The 22,044-nt window shown below is 35.7% G+C and overlaps 2 protein-coding genes across 6 annotated transcripts in view; one reads left to right on the forward strand and one right to left on the reverse strand.

The window, feature by feature from the left end:
* The first annotated feature begins 1,016 nt into the window (after nucleotides 1–1,016).
* On the forward strand, nucleotides 1,017–5,746 carry SGO1 (shugoshin 1). Its single transcript, XM_072033492.1, has 9 exons — nucleotides 1,017–1,176; nucleotides 1,548–1,686; nucleotides 1,777–1,973; nucleotides 2,238–2,345; nucleotides 2,576–2,640; nucleotides 2,786–2,937; nucleotides 3,470–4,312; nucleotides 4,780–4,951; nucleotides 5,173–5,746. Exons 2-9 carry the CDS (start codon nucleotides 1,551–1,553, stop codon nucleotides 5,309–5,311), a joined length of 1,812 nt encoding a protein of 603 aa, XP_071889593.1. The 5' UTR covers nucleotides 1,017–1,176; nucleotides 1,548–1,550; the 3' UTR covers nucleotides 5,312–5,746.
* A 1,661-nt stretch (nucleotides 5,747–7,407) lies between these two features.
* The window catches only part of KAT2B (lysine acetyltransferase 2B), a 49,056-nt gene continuing 34,419 nt past the window's right edge, over nucleotides 7,408–22,044 (reverse strand). For 3 of the 5 annotated variants that reach the window (XM_072033488.1, XM_072033484.1, XM_072033486.1), the window contains 8 exons: nucleotides 21,343–21,469; nucleotides 18,118–18,228; nucleotides 16,251–16,394; nucleotides 13,296–13,410; nucleotides 12,509–12,545; nucleotides 12,171–12,234; nucleotides 11,993–12,077; nucleotides 7,408–9,436 (listed from right to left, as the gene is read on the reverse strand). In XM_072033488.1, the coding sequence (XP_071889589.1) occupies nucleotides 9,243–9,436; nucleotides 11,993–12,077; nucleotides 12,171–12,234; nucleotides 12,509–12,545; nucleotides 13,296–13,410; nucleotides 16,251–16,394; nucleotides 18,118–18,228; nucleotides 21,343–21,469 (877 nt within the window). In that variant the 3' untranslated portion in view covers nucleotides 7,408–9,242. The remainder of the gene's footprint in view (nucleotides 9,437–11,992; nucleotides 12,078–12,170; nucleotides 12,235–12,508; nucleotides 12,546–13,295; nucleotides 13,411–16,250; nucleotides 16,395–18,117; nucleotides 18,229–21,342; nucleotides 21,470–22,044) is intronic. The other 2 variants (XM_072033485.1, XM_072033487.1) reach the window with 2 other exon arrangements.

Consider the following 22,044-nt stretch of genomic DNA (forward strand, 5'->3'; position numbering starts at 1 on the left):
ATGCGAACACAACTCTATTGGAATCTATTGATGAAATAAGGCAGGAAGGTGAGCAAAGGTTATTTACATTAATGTAAAAACTACGTAGACAAGGCGGGAGAAACAAAAAAATATAAAATCTTCCAAGATGTAGGAAAGGCTATGTGTGTGCATCATGGACTATGGTTTGACATAATCTATGAGAATTTTTCCAGTTTGAAATCAGCCTGCCACACTACATCTAAACTGTAATGAATAAAATCAAGTAGGCAAGAATGGCTGTTTTTAAAAAGTGCAGGAGCTATGAAATGCTCATTTCTCAGATACAAGAACACCAATTATCTCACTGTTAATAAGCTGCAGCTTAGCTGATTTATTTTTCTCCTATAATAGAGTGAGTTTAATCAAAGTTCAGCAGTCCATGTTCAATGAGCTTAAGCGTATAATCAGCCAGTGCAGTCTATGCAAAATGACACAGCTGAGGAAAATGCTCCCCTGATCAGGTGGATAAGGAGAAGTGATATATCCCCGTACCTGGCTTCAAGCCTGATGCTCCCTAGCGAAGGCTGCTATCCGGGTCAGGCCGCTAGCCTAGCGCAGACTTTGTGCTATGTTTAACGGCCTCTCCCCACATAAACCTCATGTTATGGTGGTTTCCATCTTATCGACGCTGTTTTTGAACAGTTCGTTTCATAAAACAAGTCTTTGAGGAGAGGTTTCCCTCAGCAGCCCTTACGGTACTTTCATTTCGAGCTGTGGTGTCGGGGATGGGGACCTTCCATGACCCAGGAAGCCTGGGAGGGGCTCACCTCACAGCGAGCGCAAAATACGTGCAAGAGCCAGTTTCTTTAAGTAAAACGCACAGCTCTAACGCTAGCTTTCCCCCCTAGCTTTGCTGTTTAATAAACACCTCGCGTTCCGCCCCCGTTGAAGCCCAACCCCGCGGGGCAGCGCCGCCGCCTCAGCGCCGAGCGCCCCTCAGCGGCCACAGCGGGCGCGAGCCGCCACAGCGCCAACGGCCGCGCGAGCCGCGGGAGGGAGGGGGCGGAGCTTCGAGCGGCCTCGTCGGCCAATGGGAGAGCGCGGCGCTGCAGTTTGAACGCCGAGGACGCGGCGTTAACGGTCGGGTTGCGCGCGGGGCTGCTCCCGTCACACAGCGGGCGGGTGGTGGCGGCGGCTGGCGCCGGGCTCAGGCAAGTGGGGCGCGGCCTCCGCTGGGGGGAACGGGGGGAGCGTGTGGGGTCCCTGCCCGGCACCTCGGTCCCCGTCCCGTCCCCCTGGGGCCGGTTCTGAGGCGCTGAGGCTCCCCGCAGCCGGCCTCAGAGCGGGCATCGTGCGGTTCCCAGGCCGGAGGGGCGTCGTGGCGGTGGGCACGCAGCCCAAAGCGGGTGTCAAAGGGGAACTTCTGGGTGCCCTTCGCAACTGTGGGGCTCTGATGTGTGCGTGTTGATTAAAAACGCCTCAAGTTTTACTTGTATTTCTCCCTGCCTTTTCTGTTGGCGTTGGGGAGCGCTGCGGAGCACTAGCTTAATGAGCGAGCTCGTTGCCCTTTATGTTTTTAAAGGTAGAAGATGGCTGAACGCTTGAAAAAGCCCTTCAAAGACAGCCTGAGCGACATAAAAGAACGGATGAAAGAGAAGAGAAATCAGAAATGGATAAGGTTGGGTAAAACTAGCCAGATCACGACTATAAAGTGCAAAAGGCCAAGTAAGATGCTTGAATATCTTAATTCATAGTTTTTCTCTTTTATTTATTTATTTTTTTAATCAAGTTGAAATACACACTGTTCCCTTGTAGCCAACAGTTCTGTGCAAATGAAGAGCATCCAAGCAAACAACAAAGCTCTGGCTCAGGCTTTGCAAGAGGAAAAGCTCAAACTGAGGGATGCCCAAACTACCATTCTTCATTTAAGGAAAGAGTATCAAGATCTGAAGTTTCAGATGTTTGCCTTGCAAAGAAATCTTTATTTCAAGCAAGCACAAGAACTTGTTGAGGTATTTTTAATAGTATTTTATAATTCTGTGAAGCTGACCATTAGAATTTGCACCAGATACTCCAATGATATCTTTATGAACTTAAGTGTTTCGTAAAAATTAACTTTTTTTTTTAATCAAAGCTGAAGATACCTAGTAGAAGTGTCTTCTGATACAGTTACCTATAGTTATTCATAATATTGGTGAGAGTATATCACGTTGGTAGTTAATACCTAAATTTAACAGCAACGATGTTGTGGGCTTTTTTTTTTTTGTTGTCATTAGACTAAACTGTCAGCCTTGAGTGAGATAATCTCAAAAGTTTCTAAGAACTTATTGGAGTCAGTTGATCTCCTTGGCCCAGCAAAGGACTTCTGTGCCGTAGGTGGTGTAGTAAGTACCTCTTGCTCTCTATTTGTATGATTGGGGTCGTTATTACTGTTTTGATGGAGCTGAGCATGTGAGATTTCACTGCGTTTTGTGTTAGCCAGCCACTAAACAAATAAAAGCAGCAAAGGGTCTCTCTGGCCCTTCTGTGTGTAACTGGTCTATTGTCTAAGATGTGGGTATGGTTCAAGCTTGTTTCAGCTGTTTAGTTACAGTAAGACTTATTTTCTTGACAGAACCAGAGAGTGCTTTCTTCAGTGCTTGAAAATAATTCCAGTGTCATAAGAAAAATAAGTTCTGTGTAAGTATCTTTTGCGGATATGTATTTATATTTGAAAATCCTGTTACAGTAAACTTATTACAGAAATACAGTGTAATAGAAGTAGTTCATATTGTTATAAAGTATATTGCTATTCAGTAAATACCACCTTTGGTATTTTCTTTAGAGAGCTTCCACAGTGTGCTGATGGAGATGATCAGGTACTTCCAAGTAGAATGATGGCTGATAGTGAAACAAACGAGCCGGCTCATTCTGTGACAGATACTCATCAGTTACCTGGCAATGCCATTTCTTCAGTCAAAATAACTCTAGACAAAGGTAATTAGATGAAAGCATCTGACGTTATTTTATTCAGAAAAAGGGGAAAATTGTGTAAATGTAAGTTTAAAGCAGAACTACAGCTTTTGAAGTAATTGTGAAATCATTTTCATTTGTTGTAAAGCTTAGGTATTAATATTGGCAATTGGCAAATCTTTTGAATGGAGGCTCATAACAATAAGGGAGCAATTTGAAAATGTAATGCAATCTAGTTTCCTTTATCTACCAAATTGTTAATCGAGGTAAATTAATCCTGAGTCATGCGTTATTTAGGAAATTAACAACTGTTAACAGATTAAAACACTTAAAATAAATGACCTGGGGATAACCTCTCCAAACAAAACACTTTAAAGGAAAATCCTGGTGTAGTGTAGTATAACTGCTTTCTGTCTGGAGGCTGTAGTAAACATCACTTATCAAATCTCTGGAGAAAATTCTAAGATGGTCTTTATTTTTGGCACATTTAGAACTTGGAAAAATTCTGAAAGTTATTATTACTCATCATTAATACGGTTTCCCTTTCAATTACAAGGGCAAACATCTGATTTTGGTGTGGACAACGTAGTGTCAGAGCTGGAAAGTGATTCTTCAAATGGAGATGGATTTACTACCAGGTTACCAAAAAATGTGTCCACCAGGCGTCGCTGTTCAAAGACGAGAAATCAAGATGAACTTCGCATGGGTGTCTTGGGCTGCTTGGGAGCACTTGATTCAACAAGAATGCCTTCTAAAGAGGATGAAATTGGACTTGAAAGTCTATATACGTGTACTGCAGAAAACATAAATTCAGATATTTCTCACGTAAATGAGGTAGATTCTGAGCTGGTGTTGAGGCAGTTGGATTCTGAAACTGCAAAAGTCAATTCAGAAAGCGGTGCTGATCTTAAGCAACATAAATATAAAAGCAGAGAAGCCTCTCAACTAGTAAGAGAGAAGCATCAGAAGGCAAAAGTGGAAGGGACTAAAAATACTTGCAGACCAAGACAAAAGAAAAGACAGGGTAAAGAGAATTCCAAAGTAAAACTGGACTTCTTGGGTGGCTCCAATGATGCTTATGACTTCAATTTTGAAGAGAGTGTCCATGTTACACCTTTTCGACAAAATAAGGTCAATGACACAGATGATGTTGTGGATGACAAAGAAAATTCATCTGAAACTAATACCATCAAGTCAAGTGATAGTGAAGAAGATTTAGATGATAGCCTTTATGTACCTTATAAGAAGAAATCCAAAAAAAGGAAAAGCTCAACGGACAAGACAGATATGTCACCAGTCCCTGTAAGACCAAGGTCTAAAAGATGTTTGGTACAGCGTGATCAGAAACTCTACAATGAAAAAGAGACTGCAAGCAATAAATCAAGTGACAAGTCTGTTAGTAAGTATAGAAAGTGTTCTGTAATGATTTCATTTATATAAATCATTGTGGTGTTTTTTTTTGTTGTTGTTGTTTGTTTTTTTTTGTAGGGGGGTAGGCTTTTTTCATTTTTCTTTTTGCAGCATTATGCTGTTTCTACGTATTAAAAAATTTGTTTAGTTCATTCTGACCATCTTTTTTTCCTCACAACAGAAGCAGGAATTAAAGATTTATTTATTTATTTTAAGAAACTGCTCAACAATTAGCCAATACTGTATTTCAGATGTGTTTCAAGATGTATTGAAGCTGGGGGGGAAGCGAGATCAAAAGTATAATTTGAAAGAAATGAAAAGATGGAGATAATTATTATAGCTGAGAGTTGCTTCATATCTAGTACATTCATTGACATTCCCTTTTAGGACATGTTTGAGTTGTCTTGAGCAACTATTGATATAGTATGCCTCACTTTTTTTTTTTTTTTTTTCCAGAGCAATCTTCTGAGCTGTCTCGTGCTCATCTCTGTGATGTTACCAATACTGCTTCATCACTCCCTAGCACTGGGAGTGCACCTATTGTCCCTGAAGGTGAAAGACCACCATCTCCAAAACACAAGCGTAGCTGTACTCTGATTAGGAGCTATAAAGAACCAAGTATTTCAGGGTAGGTGTCTCACTTTCCAGTTTGATATAAAGTTCATGATCAAATGAGGGATTTGAAAGGATTACTTAAATACTGGAAGTTCTTATTAAAACATTAGAAGAGAAGTCCTGATTAGTAGTAGTGAAATAGTTTGTGTGACATTGAAACATTGAATTTACTACTTAGAAGATAATGTTTTTAATAAAGGAGGGATCTTATGTGCTTTTTTTTTTTTTTTACAGGAAACTTAGAAGAGGAGATCCATTTACAGATATGCATTTCCTGAATTCTCCAATTTTCAAGCAGAAAAAAGATCCTAAAAGATGCTCTATTAGGAAGAGATCTCTATCAAAATACAACGAGAAATTTGTTGGTTGTTGAGATTTCTTGTCATGCTCACAGAATTATGAACAAAGGAAATCTTTTTTCATCTAAGAAACTATTATACTATGCAATTATGTCTAGTTATCTAGTGAGAGTATAGAACGAAGCGTTTTTTGGTTTTAATCCAATAACTTTGTTTTTAATGACATACGAGACATGACATTAAATGGAATCACCTCAGTTACCCCAGGTAAACTCTTTGGGGAGGAAACATTCCTACATCCTAAATTTATGATTTTATCAGAAACATGATGGAAAACATGGGTGAGTGAAATTTGACTTCATCTGACTGGCTGGCACAGGTGAACTTCAGGCACTGAAGATCTAACTTTTTTTTTTTTAATAAGCGCGTTTGTACAGATCTTATTTATGTAATGTTTGTAGTTTCATATTGAAGCTCATAATAAATGCATTTCTATTTGAAAGTCAGAATTGGCTGTTCGTCTTGCAGGGTTTCCATAGCTGGTAGTAGAGTCAGCTGTGGGCATGTTGTGAGCCAAGGTACTACTCATCTTACACAGTATAAGCGTGATTGGAAGCAAGATTGTCAGTTGTAATCTGATTATGTAGCTAGGACTCTCAAAAGTATCAATTAGGGTTGGCTGGCATAGCTATGAACATAAACTTAGCTTGCTTTGCTCCTATCTAGTTAACTTATCTGTCAATGGTGTAAAGACTGCTCAGTTGTAAGGACTGAGGAAGTAAACTGCAAACAGTTCTTGACCTCTTTGCTGTTAGGGGCTTCATAATTCTGGACTTAATGCGCAAGTGCCTTTACAAGAGGAATACCTGCCACATCTGATATCACTTAGGACAAAACAGTTGGCAGTGAGCTAGAAAAAACACTATTAGAAACCCTCCAATAAGATTTCAAGGTTGCATAGCACTTAAACTGGCACTTTGTATTTCACTTCAGAAACAGAAGTGTTAATGGATGCATAGAAAGAGGAAAACTGCCTTCACAATAAATGGGGAAGTACAGAAATAGAGGTTGCTCATTTGTTTTGACTGTCCTACTTCAGTAAGTGTAAGAGCTCTTTTCTATAATAAAAATGTAATGGTTTACTGGTAACTTTAGGTGACTGGATCAGCAGTTCTAAAAAAAAAAAAAAAAAAAAAGCTGCATCTACTTCCAGTTTGAGAACATCCAGTAAAAATCCAGTAATAAACAGCTTTTGGAGGCTAGAATTAAGATTTAACCTCCTACTGATACTCTAAAATTCTAGTTCTTGACGTTACCATTGACATTCTGAAATTGCCATTATCGAAACTTAAGCAGAATAATAACATCAGGTGTTGTTTGTTTTTTGTTTTATTTTTTAGCAAATGTCTGCAACAGCTGTTTATCAGGCATTAAAAAAGTGATAGGCTGAACAGCCCAAAGCAAACACATTTATTTTTGGATAAGTTTGAGGAATCACAACCGTAGGAAGGATTCTGAGTCTAGCTCCAATCTGTTAACTAATACCCCTGGAAGTCCCTAAGAAAAAGATTATGCCTTTTTTGAATGCTACTTTCTGCCCTCTGGACCATACACTTTGTGACATGGCACAGGACTAAATCTTACTGGATAGGAAAAAAAAAATCATTGTTTGTCAAATAGTAGACAGGTGCAGGTTTTAATTACAATATGCAAAATTATACCCTCTGAGTAAGCTAATGATCTCAGTAGGTAAGTACAAGTTCAAAACAGACTGTTTGCTTTTGTGTGTACTGTATGTTGGTAATAAAAGGCTCTAGTGGACAAAAACTAAGCAAAGGGCATTCAGACGCTGGGGGAAAAAAGTTTTTGAACAGATAAATCCCCGAATTGCTTGAGTTGTTAAGGAGACTGGAAAAACAGCACTGTAGCTCAATTAACATGAAGATGGGACTGCTTGCAATGTTTGGAATCTTCACAACTTTCCCTTCTTTGCCAGCTCAGTGTGGTACACCATAGTCAGTTAAATGCTCCCAATGAACTTATGGAATAATTTCAAGGGTGCGTGGAAAATGCATTGATTGCAGTCTTACAGCTTGGTTGTGCTCCATTGTGAAACTATTTAAGTGTATAATAGAAGGACTAATGGAAAAAAAAAGAGACCAAAATAAGGTAGGGTTTTGTACATATATAATTTAAAACTATTCTGTACCAATACAATATATTAATTTTACAAATGTAAAATTCATCAGCTGTTAAAGCATTTGCAAAACCACATATCCTACTGTAACTTTATTGCACAGTATCTATGAAAATATTAATTCTTAAATTAGAAAACATGTTTCAATATAGAAGAGACAATCTGATTGAAAGACAATAAGAAAATCTACTCTGAAAATAACAAAATTTCACAGGATACCAAGCTTAACAGGTGCATCTGTAGGCCCAATCTACAAAAAAAGGATCATAGCATCTGGTACTGGCTATTAAAAAAGGAATAAACTCACTGTACCTTAGTTATAGATCCAAATGTAGGTCAGACTAATCTCATGTGAAACACTTGAAGTTCTAGTGTTAATATTTTTGAATACCTTATATACCACATTTACTACTTCCAGGTAGTTTCCAACATCTACTCACTGTATTGATTTATGACTTAACATTGCACAGGCCTTTTGCAGGAATAAATTCCTTGATGCAGCATAGGATGTTTTGTTTTTCAGCCTTATAACTATTGAGCTTTACCAGTGTATCATCTGTAAATATAAAACACCAAGAATGAGAATTGAATTTGTTTTTCACAAAAACAGTTATAGGTTATAGTTACAAACTCTAATTAGAAAACGTCAAGTGACAACTTTTTGGCCTATACTGATGATCTTCATTAGGAAGTTAGGTGTACCTCTTAAAATGTAGTGTAAGCAGCAAAATATATATATTACATATATATATATATATATATATATATATATAATGTGCCCAACTTGAAGATATGCTAACATGAATTGTAAAATGTTAATATGCTCCTGGGTCTAAATAATCACAGTTAATAAGTATTTACAATAAAGCTTGGTAGAAAATCCAGTTTACCACAGAAGCAAGTATATAGGATAGAAGCTGTCATATGTTGACTTTTGTGTACAATAGTCTTATCACTGTTGAATAACCTACAGAATTTATCAGTGAAGAGTAGTAAATGGGGTGGATCATGAAGTGCATCAAAATCTAAATCTTATTAAACCAATTAAAATTAAATCTAGTATAATTAAATTGGAGTCTCTGAAGTTATTTTGCGTACTTATGTCCTGCATAAGCCAAGTCATTATGACATTACGTATCTAGCCAGATATTTTTACTTTTTTAAATAGTGGTTATGAGATTACAATTTGCAGGTTATATATTTATCAAAAAAGAAAAAAAAAGAAATAGAAAAACTTGCATCTATCAAAGGTTATTTTTTTCAGAACTGGCTGCTTTTATCTCACAGCTTCTCAACCAGCTGAGTATTTTATTTTAAAAAATAATATATTATAAAAAGACTCTATAATGAAAAGAGTGTTTCAGATGCTCCCTCCCCTCCCCCCACTGTTGTTCTTTCTGACTGTTTTCTTTTTTACTGGAAAAAAAAAGTAAAACTTTTCAAATAGGTACTGCACTGCATTAGGTAGGCTATAACATTCATTGCCCTGGAATTTTCTTCATATTCCCAAACATGTGCAATTTCCCATACTTTGGGTTTTTTTTCTGAGGCTGTGGCTGGTAAACATATGAACATATGATAATGGGAACACAAAAAATTCAAAAATTAAATACATTAAAAAGCATTTTAATAAAATAATTTTTGTAACTTCAGTATAATACATGTTTGCAAAACTGAAAGGGTTTTTAAAAGTGCTAATTATTGAACAGAAGTTTTTTGAAACGTTATAGTCCCACAACTGACATATAATGGTTTCCTCTGCCCATGATGTAGGCACACTGATTAGTTGTAAAAAAAAAAAAAAAAAGTTACTTGTCAATTAATCCAGCTTCTTTAATTTTTGTATAGAAGAATTTCTCCAGTATATTGGCACATTTGTAGTATTCACTCTCGGGGGGGTTGTACTCTCTGCAATTTGTAAAGACTCGCTGCAAGTCTGCCATGAATAATTTCTTAGACACGTAGTACCTATTCTTGAGTCGCTCACTCATTGTTTTGAGATCTGTACAGGAGAAAAATAGATTAACGATGTTTGATTCAAATATTCTTGTATGCAATATCCCTTTATATTGATTTGTCATTTGACATAAAATGGCAAAGCCATGGTTTAGAATTTCTAATTGCCTTAATGGTTTAGTCACTGGTTTAGCTTCAAAAACATCAGTTGAGCCCCTGGAACTAAGTAATATTTTACTGTAAAATGATTTTGTGTAGAGCTCATTTTTCCTTCTTTAAAAGATGAAAAGACTCATTCTCTTCTGTTCTCATATTTGTCTTGAGTTTCCTGTGGGTATCAGGTGTCCCTAACTCTCCTCTAACTGCTTTGTGAGGCAAAGCTGCTGTGAACTCTGCTGGAGGAGGCCTGAAGAATATATGAACTAAGAATTTAGACATCACAAAACATGTGTTAACTTAAAATTCTTATTTCTGTGTGAACATAGGAGAGAACAGACATCTGTCTGTACTACAAGCAGTACAGAAACAGCTGAAACAGAGAATTTCTGCCAACGAGTACTGCTAAGAAGCAGAGACGAGACCTCCAGTGCAAAGGACCTTACAACTCACTACAGTTACAAAAGTGGTCTATTGAGTTATTGTGACGTCCTGTTTATTTCCTGTGAGGTGTTTTGTTTTTTTTTAAAAGAGATTTCACTTTGGTAAAATAGAGAAAACCCTGTCATACTGACAAAAGAGCTTGCTGGATGCTCTCCAATACCTCTGACAAAAGGAGTTTTTATAAAAAAAAAAAGTTTGCTGAATGCTTTCAGATAGCTCTTTAAATGATATGTAACTTGCCACTTACTAGTGATGCAAAAGCAAGGGTTTTTTTTTTTGCAAAAGCAAGGGTTTAATCAGCTGCCATTAAGTCTGAAATGTAGGTGCCTACATCTAAACTATATGCCCATAGTCTTGAACCAAAAAGGCTGGTCAGTCCACCCTAAAGCAGACATTGCCTGGCTGATCAGTTACACCACTCTCCTCTACAGTAAAAGTATGGCTCCTCCTCTTAAATCAATCATACAACTTTGGTATTGCAGATAGACAAGTAAAAAAAAAAAAAAAAAAAAAAAAAAAAAAAAAAAAAAAACAGTACTTATTGAAAATAAGCAGTCAAAAGAACACTTAAATACAGTGTGTTTTTTGTTTGTTTATGTATTTGAAATTATGTTTGAGTGATTTTTTCACAATATCTGTATGCTGGCAGTGAGAGCAAAAAGAAAGCAGAAGTTGATCATCAATCAACATGCAGGTTGTGCTGGGTTCCTTTGCTGGAAAAGAAACAAAGGAAAACTAAACCCGAAGACCTCAACTTAATTCTAAAATGAGACCTGCCTCCTCCACAGCCAATGTAATAAATCTGAGCCAGAATAGGATAGATAGCACTCATACTTCGAATTTATCAACCCAGGCAGCAATTTCTTTGTATTTTTTCCAGTGGTTACTGAAAGATACATTCAGATTAAATTGCCATCTAGATCTAGTCTCTGCTCAGGAAAGCAGAGAAAGAAAACTCTGCCAAGGGATGGTAATCAACATTCTTTTTCTTCATTGCTAGAAAATACGTTTTTGTCAGGGATACAGGAAGCCAACTGCTATTTTATGAAGTACATAAATTGGCATATGCAGGGTAGGAGTCTATACAAAGCAACATGAACACTCCTTCACAAAATAGGTTGACAGAAGTCAGCAATGAACTTGTGTTTCCTTCTTTAATAACATTTAAAGCAATCAGAAAGATGGAGGTATTTTATAAACAATGCAGATGCACCAGGATTCAGTTTTAAATCTGCTGCAGTACCAATTAAAACAAGTATCTGTTCAGAACAGCACTGAATTGTTATAGAAATTACATGACAGACATCAAAAGCAAAGAAAAACACTATCAGCATTTGTGTACCTCCCTTAGCAAGTAACCTTGTAGAAAAAAAAAAGCTGTATGAAAAAAAAAGAAAAAAAAAGAAAAAAAAGAATACAGACAACTTTGGCATATCTAAAATACAAAGATAAAAGTTACAAGAAATGATTCATATAATCTGTTGAATAAAATATTCTTCCTAAAGCTAAATTGAAGCAAGACCTTTGTTAAGGGTTAAATAGAAAACCCTGGTACTTTTGAAAAGGTCTACTTTATGTGATTTAGAAAGTTTTAATCTATTTTTCAAAGCAATTCAAACACTCAGATATTCCTGAAAGTTTGCCAAGAGACTTTTTAACATACCAGTAGTTAATGCAATCACCAGTTACCACACATATTCATACAACTCATAAACCAGCTAAATACCAGAGGGTTTGAGCTGACCACATCATTTGAGAGCTCACTAGGGACTTTCTAGGGAATACTGAGATTTCACATGTATACACCAAGAACGCTTCACAAAGGTCACTAGTCATAAATTTTCAAATGACAGCATTGTACTCTTGGCACTTCAGAGCTGCAAGCTACCCAGCTGCAAGTATTTATCTTTTAACATAAAACAATGAGACTACAATTTGACTGCTATGTCTCTAGTTATAAAGATTTTTAAACTCTATACTTAAAAAATGTTAATGCAATTACCCATGGGAAACCTTATAACTTCATAATATCCAGGAGCTTCTGTTCTCTTCACGGGTTCCATGAAGGGCCAAGCGCTTTGATGGCTCTTTGGTAAAGAAAAAAGTAAGGTATCTAATATGGAAACTCTATATTAGAAATCATTTTAAAATCTTTACAGAAGATAAACCAGAACACTCACCTTCACTTGTTGCAGGATAGTTTTTAATGTGCTGTAAAGTTGGTCAGGATCCTTGGGCTCTTTACTTGAAAGAAAATATTAATAAAAAAAGATTAGCTTGAACCCCTCATCTTCATTCCTGTGAAATACATCTTAACTAAAAGCAATTCCATAACTCAAGCATTTAATGGAAAAAAAAAAACATATATGAAATAAACAAAACACTTAAGAACACATCCATGGCAGACTGTGTATCTATTTTCCAACAGATGGAAGGAAATTTCATATGACTTTGTTTAACAACTTTTCTCAAAAGAATCTCAAGTCCGCTTCACCATTTTTCACTGTTCAGCACTTACCCTCTTTCTTTTCCACTTGGTTTCCAGCCAGTCTCTCCTGTATACCAACAGCATGAGAGATTACATGAGAACTACAGTAGGCCAAAACATTAACTGAGTTATAGCAGCTCTAAAAATACAAGCCATTTCAGCATTGACAAAGTAAAATGGGTTTGTTTTCATAAAAGCTATTTATAATAAAAAACACTACAATCTAGCTTACAGCCCCATTCAATTTCCTGCATGGCCCTCCCTCCAGACTGCAGAAAAGTTTCTAAATATTATTATAAGAAACACCCATTTTTAAAAGTAATTCAACATGTATTGTACCACAACCTCTATAAAGAATAAAGATGGCAAGGTTATTCCATTTGATTCCCTAGGGACACAGAATAAACTGCAGAAAAACACAGCTGAGGAAAAAAAAAAAAAAAAGATACTTCGATGTTCTAATTCTGTTTTGTCCTGTTCTACGTCCATGTTTAGCACATCCTTGTACAGGAGTGCAGCACACCAGTGACGACAGAATAAATTGATGACTATATTGTGATACAAATCAAAGAGGGATCTGATGTAAATAAAATTAAACACAGGTACATAAAGAATCATCACCCTGGGATGCCTAGAGGAGTACTGAAGACAGTACTTGTGATGGAAATGCAACAATCTTCATAGGTATCAAATTAACAGACTAAAAAACAACTACATATTAATTAAAAAGAAATGTATGACTATATTAGTATTTCTATTTTTAACCTTTCTTGGGTTGTTCTGCTTCTGTTCTACATTAAAAGAGGTTGATACATACTTATTCCAGGAATGCTTTCTATAGGAATCTGTCGTACTCCATCTTTGAAGCAAGAAAGGCCAGGATAAACTTTTCGAATCTGAGCTTGTTTCCTTTCTATGAGCTTTTTAATGATCTGTAATAAAGCAGCAGAGAAAACACAAAGGAGTTGATTTGTTCAGAAGCAACTCAGAGGATTAAAACAAAACTGTAATGGAAAATATTCACATCCCAAACTTATGGTCCCTTATAAATTCCAAGCTGGTAACAGGGGCAAACTACCTGGCCAAACACCGATTCTGTAGGTGAGGTTAGCAAGTCTCCCTAGGTAGGCACAGATCAGGAAGAAAAGCAGTCATGGCTTACTGTACTGATCACAAGCTGCAGGTGCCAGCAGATGTAGGGAAGGAAATTTCCTGAAAGCAATTTGGGGAACTGGCTTTAATTGCAACAGCTGATACTTTTGGACTGCTGCACCTCCTGGTCAGAAGTATCAACGCACATACTGAATGCACATATTTCAATAAATATATGCTCATATTGTGAAGTTTTAGAAATACCTGTTGGTTTCAAAGCCTCCATATAACCATAGGAGCTGTTTAGATATCAGTCAGAGATGCTCTTACTGAAGATTTTATCTTTAGAAAGTCAAAATTGATGCCACTCTTTGTAACCAATATTCTACTCTAGTTGTAAATGACAGAAAAGGCTTCCCCAGTCCTGAGGTAAACTCTGTTCGGCTCTGCAATCTCTTTACCTCAATTTTAAGCAATTTGAGATGGTGCTTTTGATATGCACTTAGACATCTACCTAAGTTTTGTGTATCCTGAATATGTCATTTTCAATATTGCTTACTTTAAAACTGGGTAAACAAATGAAAAATTGTCTAGACCACCACAGAGTCTGAGAGACTTCTTTCTTTGAAAATAGTAAAGATGGATATATTTTTTATTGTTAAGCACCTTTACCCGTATACACATAGTACATTCTCTCAAAGAAGATGAAAAGAAAAAATCAGACTTTCAATAGAAGTAACAGATTAAGGGCCTACAGTATACAGCAGCACCACGGCCACATTCTAGCATAACACAAAAATACCTTCAAACTAGTTGTGAAGTACACCTTAAACTCATCTTATAATTTAAGAACTCTTGGCTCTTCCTGATTAAAATGAGCTGTTCAGTCAGTAACATTAATTATTTAAAAGTCAGCAGGTCACAAAGCTTTGTGTAAAGGGATTTTTCATATTTTTTAGAATGAATGTAAATTAGCTACAAATCAGACAGGGCAAACTTACCAATGGCAGCCATAGCAGCCATAGGCATATACTCTAATTCTTTAAATGAAAGCTTAGCACCCATTAAAAGTTTGATTTTTAAAATAGACGTGACTAATAAAGTCCAATGTCCAGTACTGGCCAATACCAGCAACCAAACAAATCAATCTATAATCCAGATTGGGAACATTAAAAATTTTATGTATGTCCACAAACCATCTTCATTGCTTTTGATTTGACCAGAAAGGCGAACATTGAGAAAACTGCAGACTATGAGGGCTATTTCTAAGTTTCCTTGGAACAGAAAGAATAATAAAGCCTCATCTGTATTTTGAGTATCAAACAAGCAATTCTAAAATACAATTCACAGGACTGTATATTTATTCTCAGAGAAGATACAATGGCAGTCATAGACCACTGTATAATAACAGCTTGCTTTCTGATAATGGTAGACATGGGATGTCCAGAGGATCAAGGCACTTCACCTCCAAGGAGAATGTCTCCAACTGATTGGGACAACATGGAATGCACACCAAATAAGAGAGTGAAAAATGTGTTGTAACTTCAAAACTAACTTTTGGAAGCTACATGCTTCCACCGCCACTAGGTGTGCCTCAAACAAGCCACTTTAAAAGACTAATAGTCCACTACGTGCCCACCCCAACAACATCCTATCCCTGAAGGGAAGGTGATAGATCTGGAAGACGACTGGGATCTGAAGAGTAACCCAACCAAGCAGAAATGAGAGGTAAAAATTGGCTAAAATCATGATCTGTGCTATATGGGCTTTAGTTTTAAAGCCTTCCTAATAAGTGGAGTTTAAAAAAAAAACACTTGTAAACTAAAATCATTGAACATTCTGAGTTGAAAAGGACCCATCACAATCATCAAGTCCAACTCCTGGCTCAACACAGGACAACCTTACCATTAAACCATATTTCTAAGAGCATTGTCCAAACACTTTTTGAACTCTGGCAAGCTCAGTGCCATGATCTTGTCCTAATATCCAGTGTGAACTTCCGCAGATACAGCTTCATGCCATTCCATTGGGTCCTAGCCCTCAGATACCTTTTTTGTGCTAGCATGGGCCGAGTAGTTCTACTGGACCATGACTAAAATAAGCATTTTAACAGGAAAGAAAAAAAAATATGAATTTTAACCTTTGAAATAATAAAGTTAAACTTGTAATTTCAAATTTCTTTAAATACCCAAGAAGGTACCTAAATAGGAAGGTATCTAAACACAACTGGAAATGTCTTAATTATTTTGCTAGAAAAATTGTGTTATTATATGAAAAATTATGATAGAGTAAATAAAAGACAGCCCACATTAGCTGTGATTCAGAGGGTCAGTGGACAGGAAGAAGTCAACAATATCAGAAAGCTGTAAAACAAATTAAGTCTCAGAAAAAATCTGTTATCTGTAACTAATAAAATTAGCTATTAAATACTACTCAAAATATCATTACTTTTCAACATTTCTTACCCCAAGCTAGTAAGGTAGAATTTAATTCTTAAACTACAAAATTATGGCACTAAGACTTGATTAAAAGTATTTCTCATATTTAAAATATGCACTCCAATGTTTAAAGCACCTAAGAGAAGAACAGAGAAAATTTGACGCTAGCTAAACTGTTTCTAAACAATATTTCTAAACATCTAAAAAGATTATTATGTTCAGTGCTTCATTTCAGCTTTTACCTCCTTTTGCTTTTTAATAATAACAGAAAATTCTGTGTAGGGAATCCTTGGATTTAGTTCACATCCCATTAATGTGGCACCTTCATAATCCTTGATGTAGCCAACATATTTTGCTTTTGGTACTTTAATATCTTTGGAGAAACCCTAAAGAAGAAATAAACTTAAGTTATTATTATGCCATTTTCTTTTTCTTTTTTTTTTCTTTTTTTTTTTTTTTTTAAATTAGAAAGCTATGATGATTTAGAACTAAATTCATCATAACATTAAAATAAAATACAGATAATATGATGGAAAGAGTTACAGATCAAGGGTCACAGTGCTGCAAACACCTTCTTATGGAAATTACTTTATACAAGAACAGTTAATTGCTTATATATATACATATATAAAAGAAGAAGAGGAAGGTATGGGAGATAAAGAGATGGAGGAAAAGATTTTTACTGCAGACACATTTTCAAAAGTTTGGCATTTTAATATTAAAGTATGACAGTCCTGTAAGTCATTAAGCAAAAAAGTCAGTGTTGAAGTCAATGAAACCTTTGTCCAAAGATTACAGTAACTTCAGTGTCAGACAAAAATATAAAAAAGTATATAATGTATATATATAAATATAAATATATATATAATTTTCACTTTCACTATTTCAAATGGTAAAAAACAACATATCCTATTAAAAATTCCAAAGTTACGTTATAGTCTTCATACAATTCTAAGTTGAAAGGATAAGAAACTGACAAGTGTTAATCAAGACACTAAAATACTGGGTAAGACTCTCACTTTTATTCTTCTGTTGCAGTGATATCTATGAAACCTTCATTAATAATAATAAGAAGAAACAATAATAATAATAAACAGGAACACAAACAGTTTTTCTGCCTCACCATTTATAATCAGAGGCTTCAGACTTACTCAGAGACTAAGCAACTTCAAATTTCTGCAGGGACATTTCAGAAGTGAAAAGGAGTCTGTCTGCACAGGTATGATAATAGAATTACAAACTCAACCTTAAATTTATGTTGAATGTGTAAAGAATGAATTGTACCAGTTTTGTGAATAGAATCATAGAATTGCTCGGACTGGAAGGGACTTGTGGAGGTCATCTAGCCCCGCTCCTGGTCAGAGCAGGTCTCATCAGATTTGCTTGCTCAGGTCTGTGTTCAGTTTTGAAAACTTCCCAAGAATGGAAGTTCCACAACCTCTCTAGGCAGCATTTTCCATTTCACCATCCTCATGGTATAAAAGGTAAGGATAAAAATCCTTATTTCTAGTTGGAATTTCCCACGATCCATCTTGTGTCTGTTGCCTTCAGTCCTATTGCTGTAAGATTTTCTCTCTGAGAAAAATCTTACTCCAACTTTGCTTTATCCTCTGACTAGATAGTTGATGCTTAGTTATCTATCAAAACTATTTGACAGATTAGACATCACAATCTTTCTTGCACATCATGAACATCTTGAACATCATGCTTCATTTCAGCAGAAGCAGCTATGAGCATGAGTTCAGGTAAATCCTAGTTTGTTGAGAGTATGTATGGTCCTTCTTTATACTTCTAGAATCAGTGAAGAAAGTGAATGAAGTCAAGAAGCAGCTAATCTGTATCTGACTGTTTTTAAGACTTGACAAATGGTAGGCTACATCATGTAGTGATTTAATACTCTTATATTCAGATGATACCTTCAAAATAAAGTGCATTAAATACCAATATCATTATAAAAAATGAACATAAAGTACATTTTACAGATTTAAAATATACATTTAAAACCACACTATGCATTTTTAATCAACTACTTTCCTATATCTATTTGTTCAGTTCAATCACTGATAGATGTTGACTTCTTGTGCCAAGTAATTTCTTAGATTGACTTACTTGTTTTTTGAAGTAGCCAATAGCATATTCATCTGCATATGTGAGGAAGTTGAGGATGTTATGTTTGATGTGGTACTCCTTCAGATGGTTCATTAAGTGAGTTCCATAACCCTATGTGAAACATATAAGCAAAAAGCCATTATGAAGCCTTTGAAGACTGCACATATTAGAAAGTGTAGACCAGGAGTTATTACAGACTGGTTTTCAAAATGCAGTACTTCCTCTAGATCCTGTTTTAAAGATTTCATCATAAGTAACATGGTAAGCTATACTCAAAATCAAACTGTTTTCAGCCTTGTAAACATATCTTTGTGACCCAACAAGGAACAAAATATCACAGCTTCTACTGCCTGATTCACTTTTAATATAAGAGAGACCAAAACCTAGACGCTCTCTAGGGGTAAAGTGTGCATCTAAAGCAATACGTTGTCCTGGGAGGTGCAACTCAAGGTGCATAATTTTTTTCTTAGTTAGTTATCATCTACTAATAGACATATTTCACCAATAACAAGATTGTGTATGTTGTAATAACAAGGCATTCTTTCTTTGCCACATCACTTCAAATTTGCAAAGCAGTGGGACTGTCACAATGGCTCCTTTTAGGGGAACCCATTCTGACATGAGGCCTCTATTTTTCTGAGTTCTGTGCACCTGCAGAAAAAACTTCTGCCTCAAAGATTTCATCATCTGATTGAATCATAGGGTATAAAATAAAATTGTGAAAAAGTTATTACCATAATAAGCAGCAGAAAATTACTGAGTCCCCAATCAAATAAATAGCTATGCCTTCTGACTGTACACAAGAATAACTTCCGTTTTCATTCAACCCAAAGTAAACAAAAGGTTCCTTTTATTCACAGTTCCAAGTAAGCTATAGTCTTGCCCTTCTGTTGTGTGTTAAGAAATGTAAAACAGACAGGAAAATGCATAATAATGTGTTGTTCTTGCATATATTCAAATTTTAACACCATGGATAACGACTGGATATTTATACAAATATACATGGAATGTTTTGGTGTACTCCGTTCTTGAAGAAATTTTTATTTCTGTATGTAAAACAGGAAAAATAAATTAGAAAATACATGCTTCCAAATAATAATTTAATAGCCTCAAACATGGAAACAGCCAGATAAAAGCAAGTTAGTTAAATGCTGAAGATCAGTACAAAAATTTCATAATGACAGGTTCTTGAAAAGCCTAACTCTTGGTACAAAATTAGTGTGTTAATCCAGGTAGTGTCTGGAAGGTGTGATATTCAGACCTCATATTCAAAATGAAGCTTCATGTGTGTAAAAATAAGTTCTTCTGAATTTGAGGAAGTTCTTACAGTCATAGGCTCATTTGTTAAAGTGGCAGACATCCTGCATCAAATACAAAGAGGTGTTTTGATGACTGACGACATGTTAAATGGCACAGCATTTCTTAGAACTCAGAAGTGCTCAAGACAATGAAGAGGCTTTCTAATTGAAAATTTGAGAACTCAAAGAGGACGAAGTCTGAATGAAAAATTTTAATGAAAAATGTTTTCCTTAAATGCAAGTACCTGAACCATCCAAGCATTTCACTTCCCTTCTCATCAACAGTATGAAAGGAAGTGTATGAGACTGACATTTTATTTACACCTGAGCCATTGCAATTTATTTCAGTAATTCTAAGACAGCTAAGCTCTAACAGCAAATGTCATATTTTTACCTCTAAGAAATTCCAGCAATTACAATGACAATTAACTCAAATATTTTCAGCTGATCTGTTATTTCCACAACCTTCCCAGGATTTATTCATTCTCACAAATGCTTGCCAACAATCTAACAATTCTAAAGGGAAACTAAGTCAGGTACGGTAAAGTTTAAAACAATTTTTCAACATAATATCAGACTTTCTCAAAACCAATTTGACTTTTAAAGATCACATATAAAGCAAAACTTTATCTGTATTTCTTGCTCCAGACTCAAAATAAATTAAAATATGAGTTTATTTTTCCCAAGAGTTTGCAATGACACTCATGGATGCACACATTTATTTGTTTTGTTGTTCTTTCCTGTCTTCTGCTGGTGGGGGTCATCTTGCTCAGAAAGGTATGTGGGAAGGCCAATTCAGAAGTAATCAACTGAACTTCACAAACGATGAGGCACCCAAAAGGTAACAGAAGAAATTGTGCATTATGTGTGCATCTGCAACCTAGTCAGGCACTCTGAGGGTTCAGAATATAATGGAACAAAAAATCTGATAAGTTAGCCCTTGAGAATCAAAATATAGCTTTGGCAGCTTAACTTGTGTAGCATGTTTCGTTGTTTAAATTTAATGAAAATACCTTTTACGAATTATTTAAGCATTGAATAAACATACCTAAAGCAAGATCTGTTATTGTTCATATTTGCTAAAACACTACAAATATTTTTATGACAGGTGTCTGCTATGTACATGGGAATGGTCCTCTCTAACACTAGGGTTGTATAAAATCATATATAACCCAAGAACTAAAAGTTGTCACAGGTTTGCACAGTTTCCACCTGTTCAAGTGCTACAAACTCTAAATTAATCCACATCTCATCTGTAACAGTTTCAACTGAAAAACATGTAGCTACAGCACCATCTAAAGGCAAAATCCTCCACCAGATACAGTAGATCTACCTGTAGCCCTAGGGAAAGGGAGTTTAATCTCTTATATATTTATAGTGCTCTACATTCTTTCAACGTAACAGCAAATGCTCAGCTCTGAGAATATTTTGTAAAAGTGACTCAAAAAAGGGCCTACAGAATAGTGTGGTTTTATTTTGAGATGCATAACTATACCTATTTTCTTTGATATATCACATTTTCATTGAAGTTGTGTAACACAACAAAGTGACTGAACATAAATTACAACCACATACAAAGTGTACTTATTTCAGCCAACCATAAGTGTTATTCTACACTGAGAGACAATTGCTGAAGACAAAGGAGTGAATAATTTTTCTCCTGTTCTTGGACTAACACTATTTCTGTTTTGAGGAAGATTTTATTTGTATCATTTCTTAGCAAATAATCCTACTATTATTGTAATGATTCTAAATCTGCACGTTGGTTTAGGTTTTCCATAGTATATTCAAAATCACTATATCTTTCAAATCCTACTTCTGTTTGGTAGCTCAGTATATCCAATGTGACTAGCAAAATTCAGAGAATATGCAGTGGTGAATGGAACTCAAATGTATTTAATAAACTGTAGTGGAGAGTTATTATTACCTTAACTTGTTCATTGGAAGTCACAGCACAGAAAACGATCTCTGTAAATCCTTGGGAGGGGAACATTCGGAAGCAGATACCACCAATAACACGACCATCTTTTATTAATGCAAGGGTCTTGTGTTTCCTGAGTAGACAAAAATAACAGTCTCTTTAATTCATGTACATAGTACATCATGTGCCATTACACTCCTTTTTTTTCAGACACTTGATTCACTTCTTTCCATGATGATACTGTAATTGTATATGCCACCTTTAAGTTAGCTGTTTGTATCTAAAAAAGAGTTTCTATTTTAATATCACGCTTTGAATTTACCATAAAATTCATCATTCATGTAGCAAGGTCCCCTAGCCTTGCCAAGTACTGCTAGGTACTAGGAAAACGCCAATAAATATGAGTTGCATTGCTTTCATTGACTCTATTCCTGACAGTTGTGCCATTGAGCTGCTCTCAGGATGATTTTTAGCCTGACTAAATTAGAAATTAATGGAGTTACAGGACAGTAAGTCCTTTCTAAGGGATTCTTGTTTCCTTGCATGAAGTCTGTATAGCTAAGCTATCAGTTTCTAACACAGCTAATCAAGCAAGAAATTATATTTCATTTTTCTAATCACCCATTCCTAGTGGAATCGAGACCAGAATAAATATCCATTTCTGTTGCACTTACACTTACTACCAGGAAAGATACAACGTGCAATCTG

This window comes from Anas platyrhynchos, chromosome 2 (assembly GCF_047663525.1).
Source record: "Anas platyrhynchos isolate ZD024472 breed Pekin duck chromosome 2, IASCAAS_PekinDuck_T2T, whole genome shotgun sequence".
Lineage (NCBI taxonomy): Eukaryota > Metazoa > Chordata > Aves > Anseriformes > Anatidae > Anas > Anas platyrhynchos.

Coding starts and splice junctions, on each gene's coding strand:
- SGO1 (XM_072033492.1), top strand. CDS start 1,551: ATGGCTGAACGCTTGAAAAAGCCCTTCAAAGACAGCCTGAGCGACATA. Junction 2,641..2,785: donor ATAAGAAAAATAAGTTCTGT/GTAAGTATCTTT, acceptor TATTTTCTTTAG/AGAGCTTCCACAGTGTGCTG. Junction 4,952..5,172: donor AAAGAACCAAGTATTTCAGG/GTAGGTGTCTCA, acceptor TTTTTTTTACAG/GAAACTTAGAAGAGGAGATC.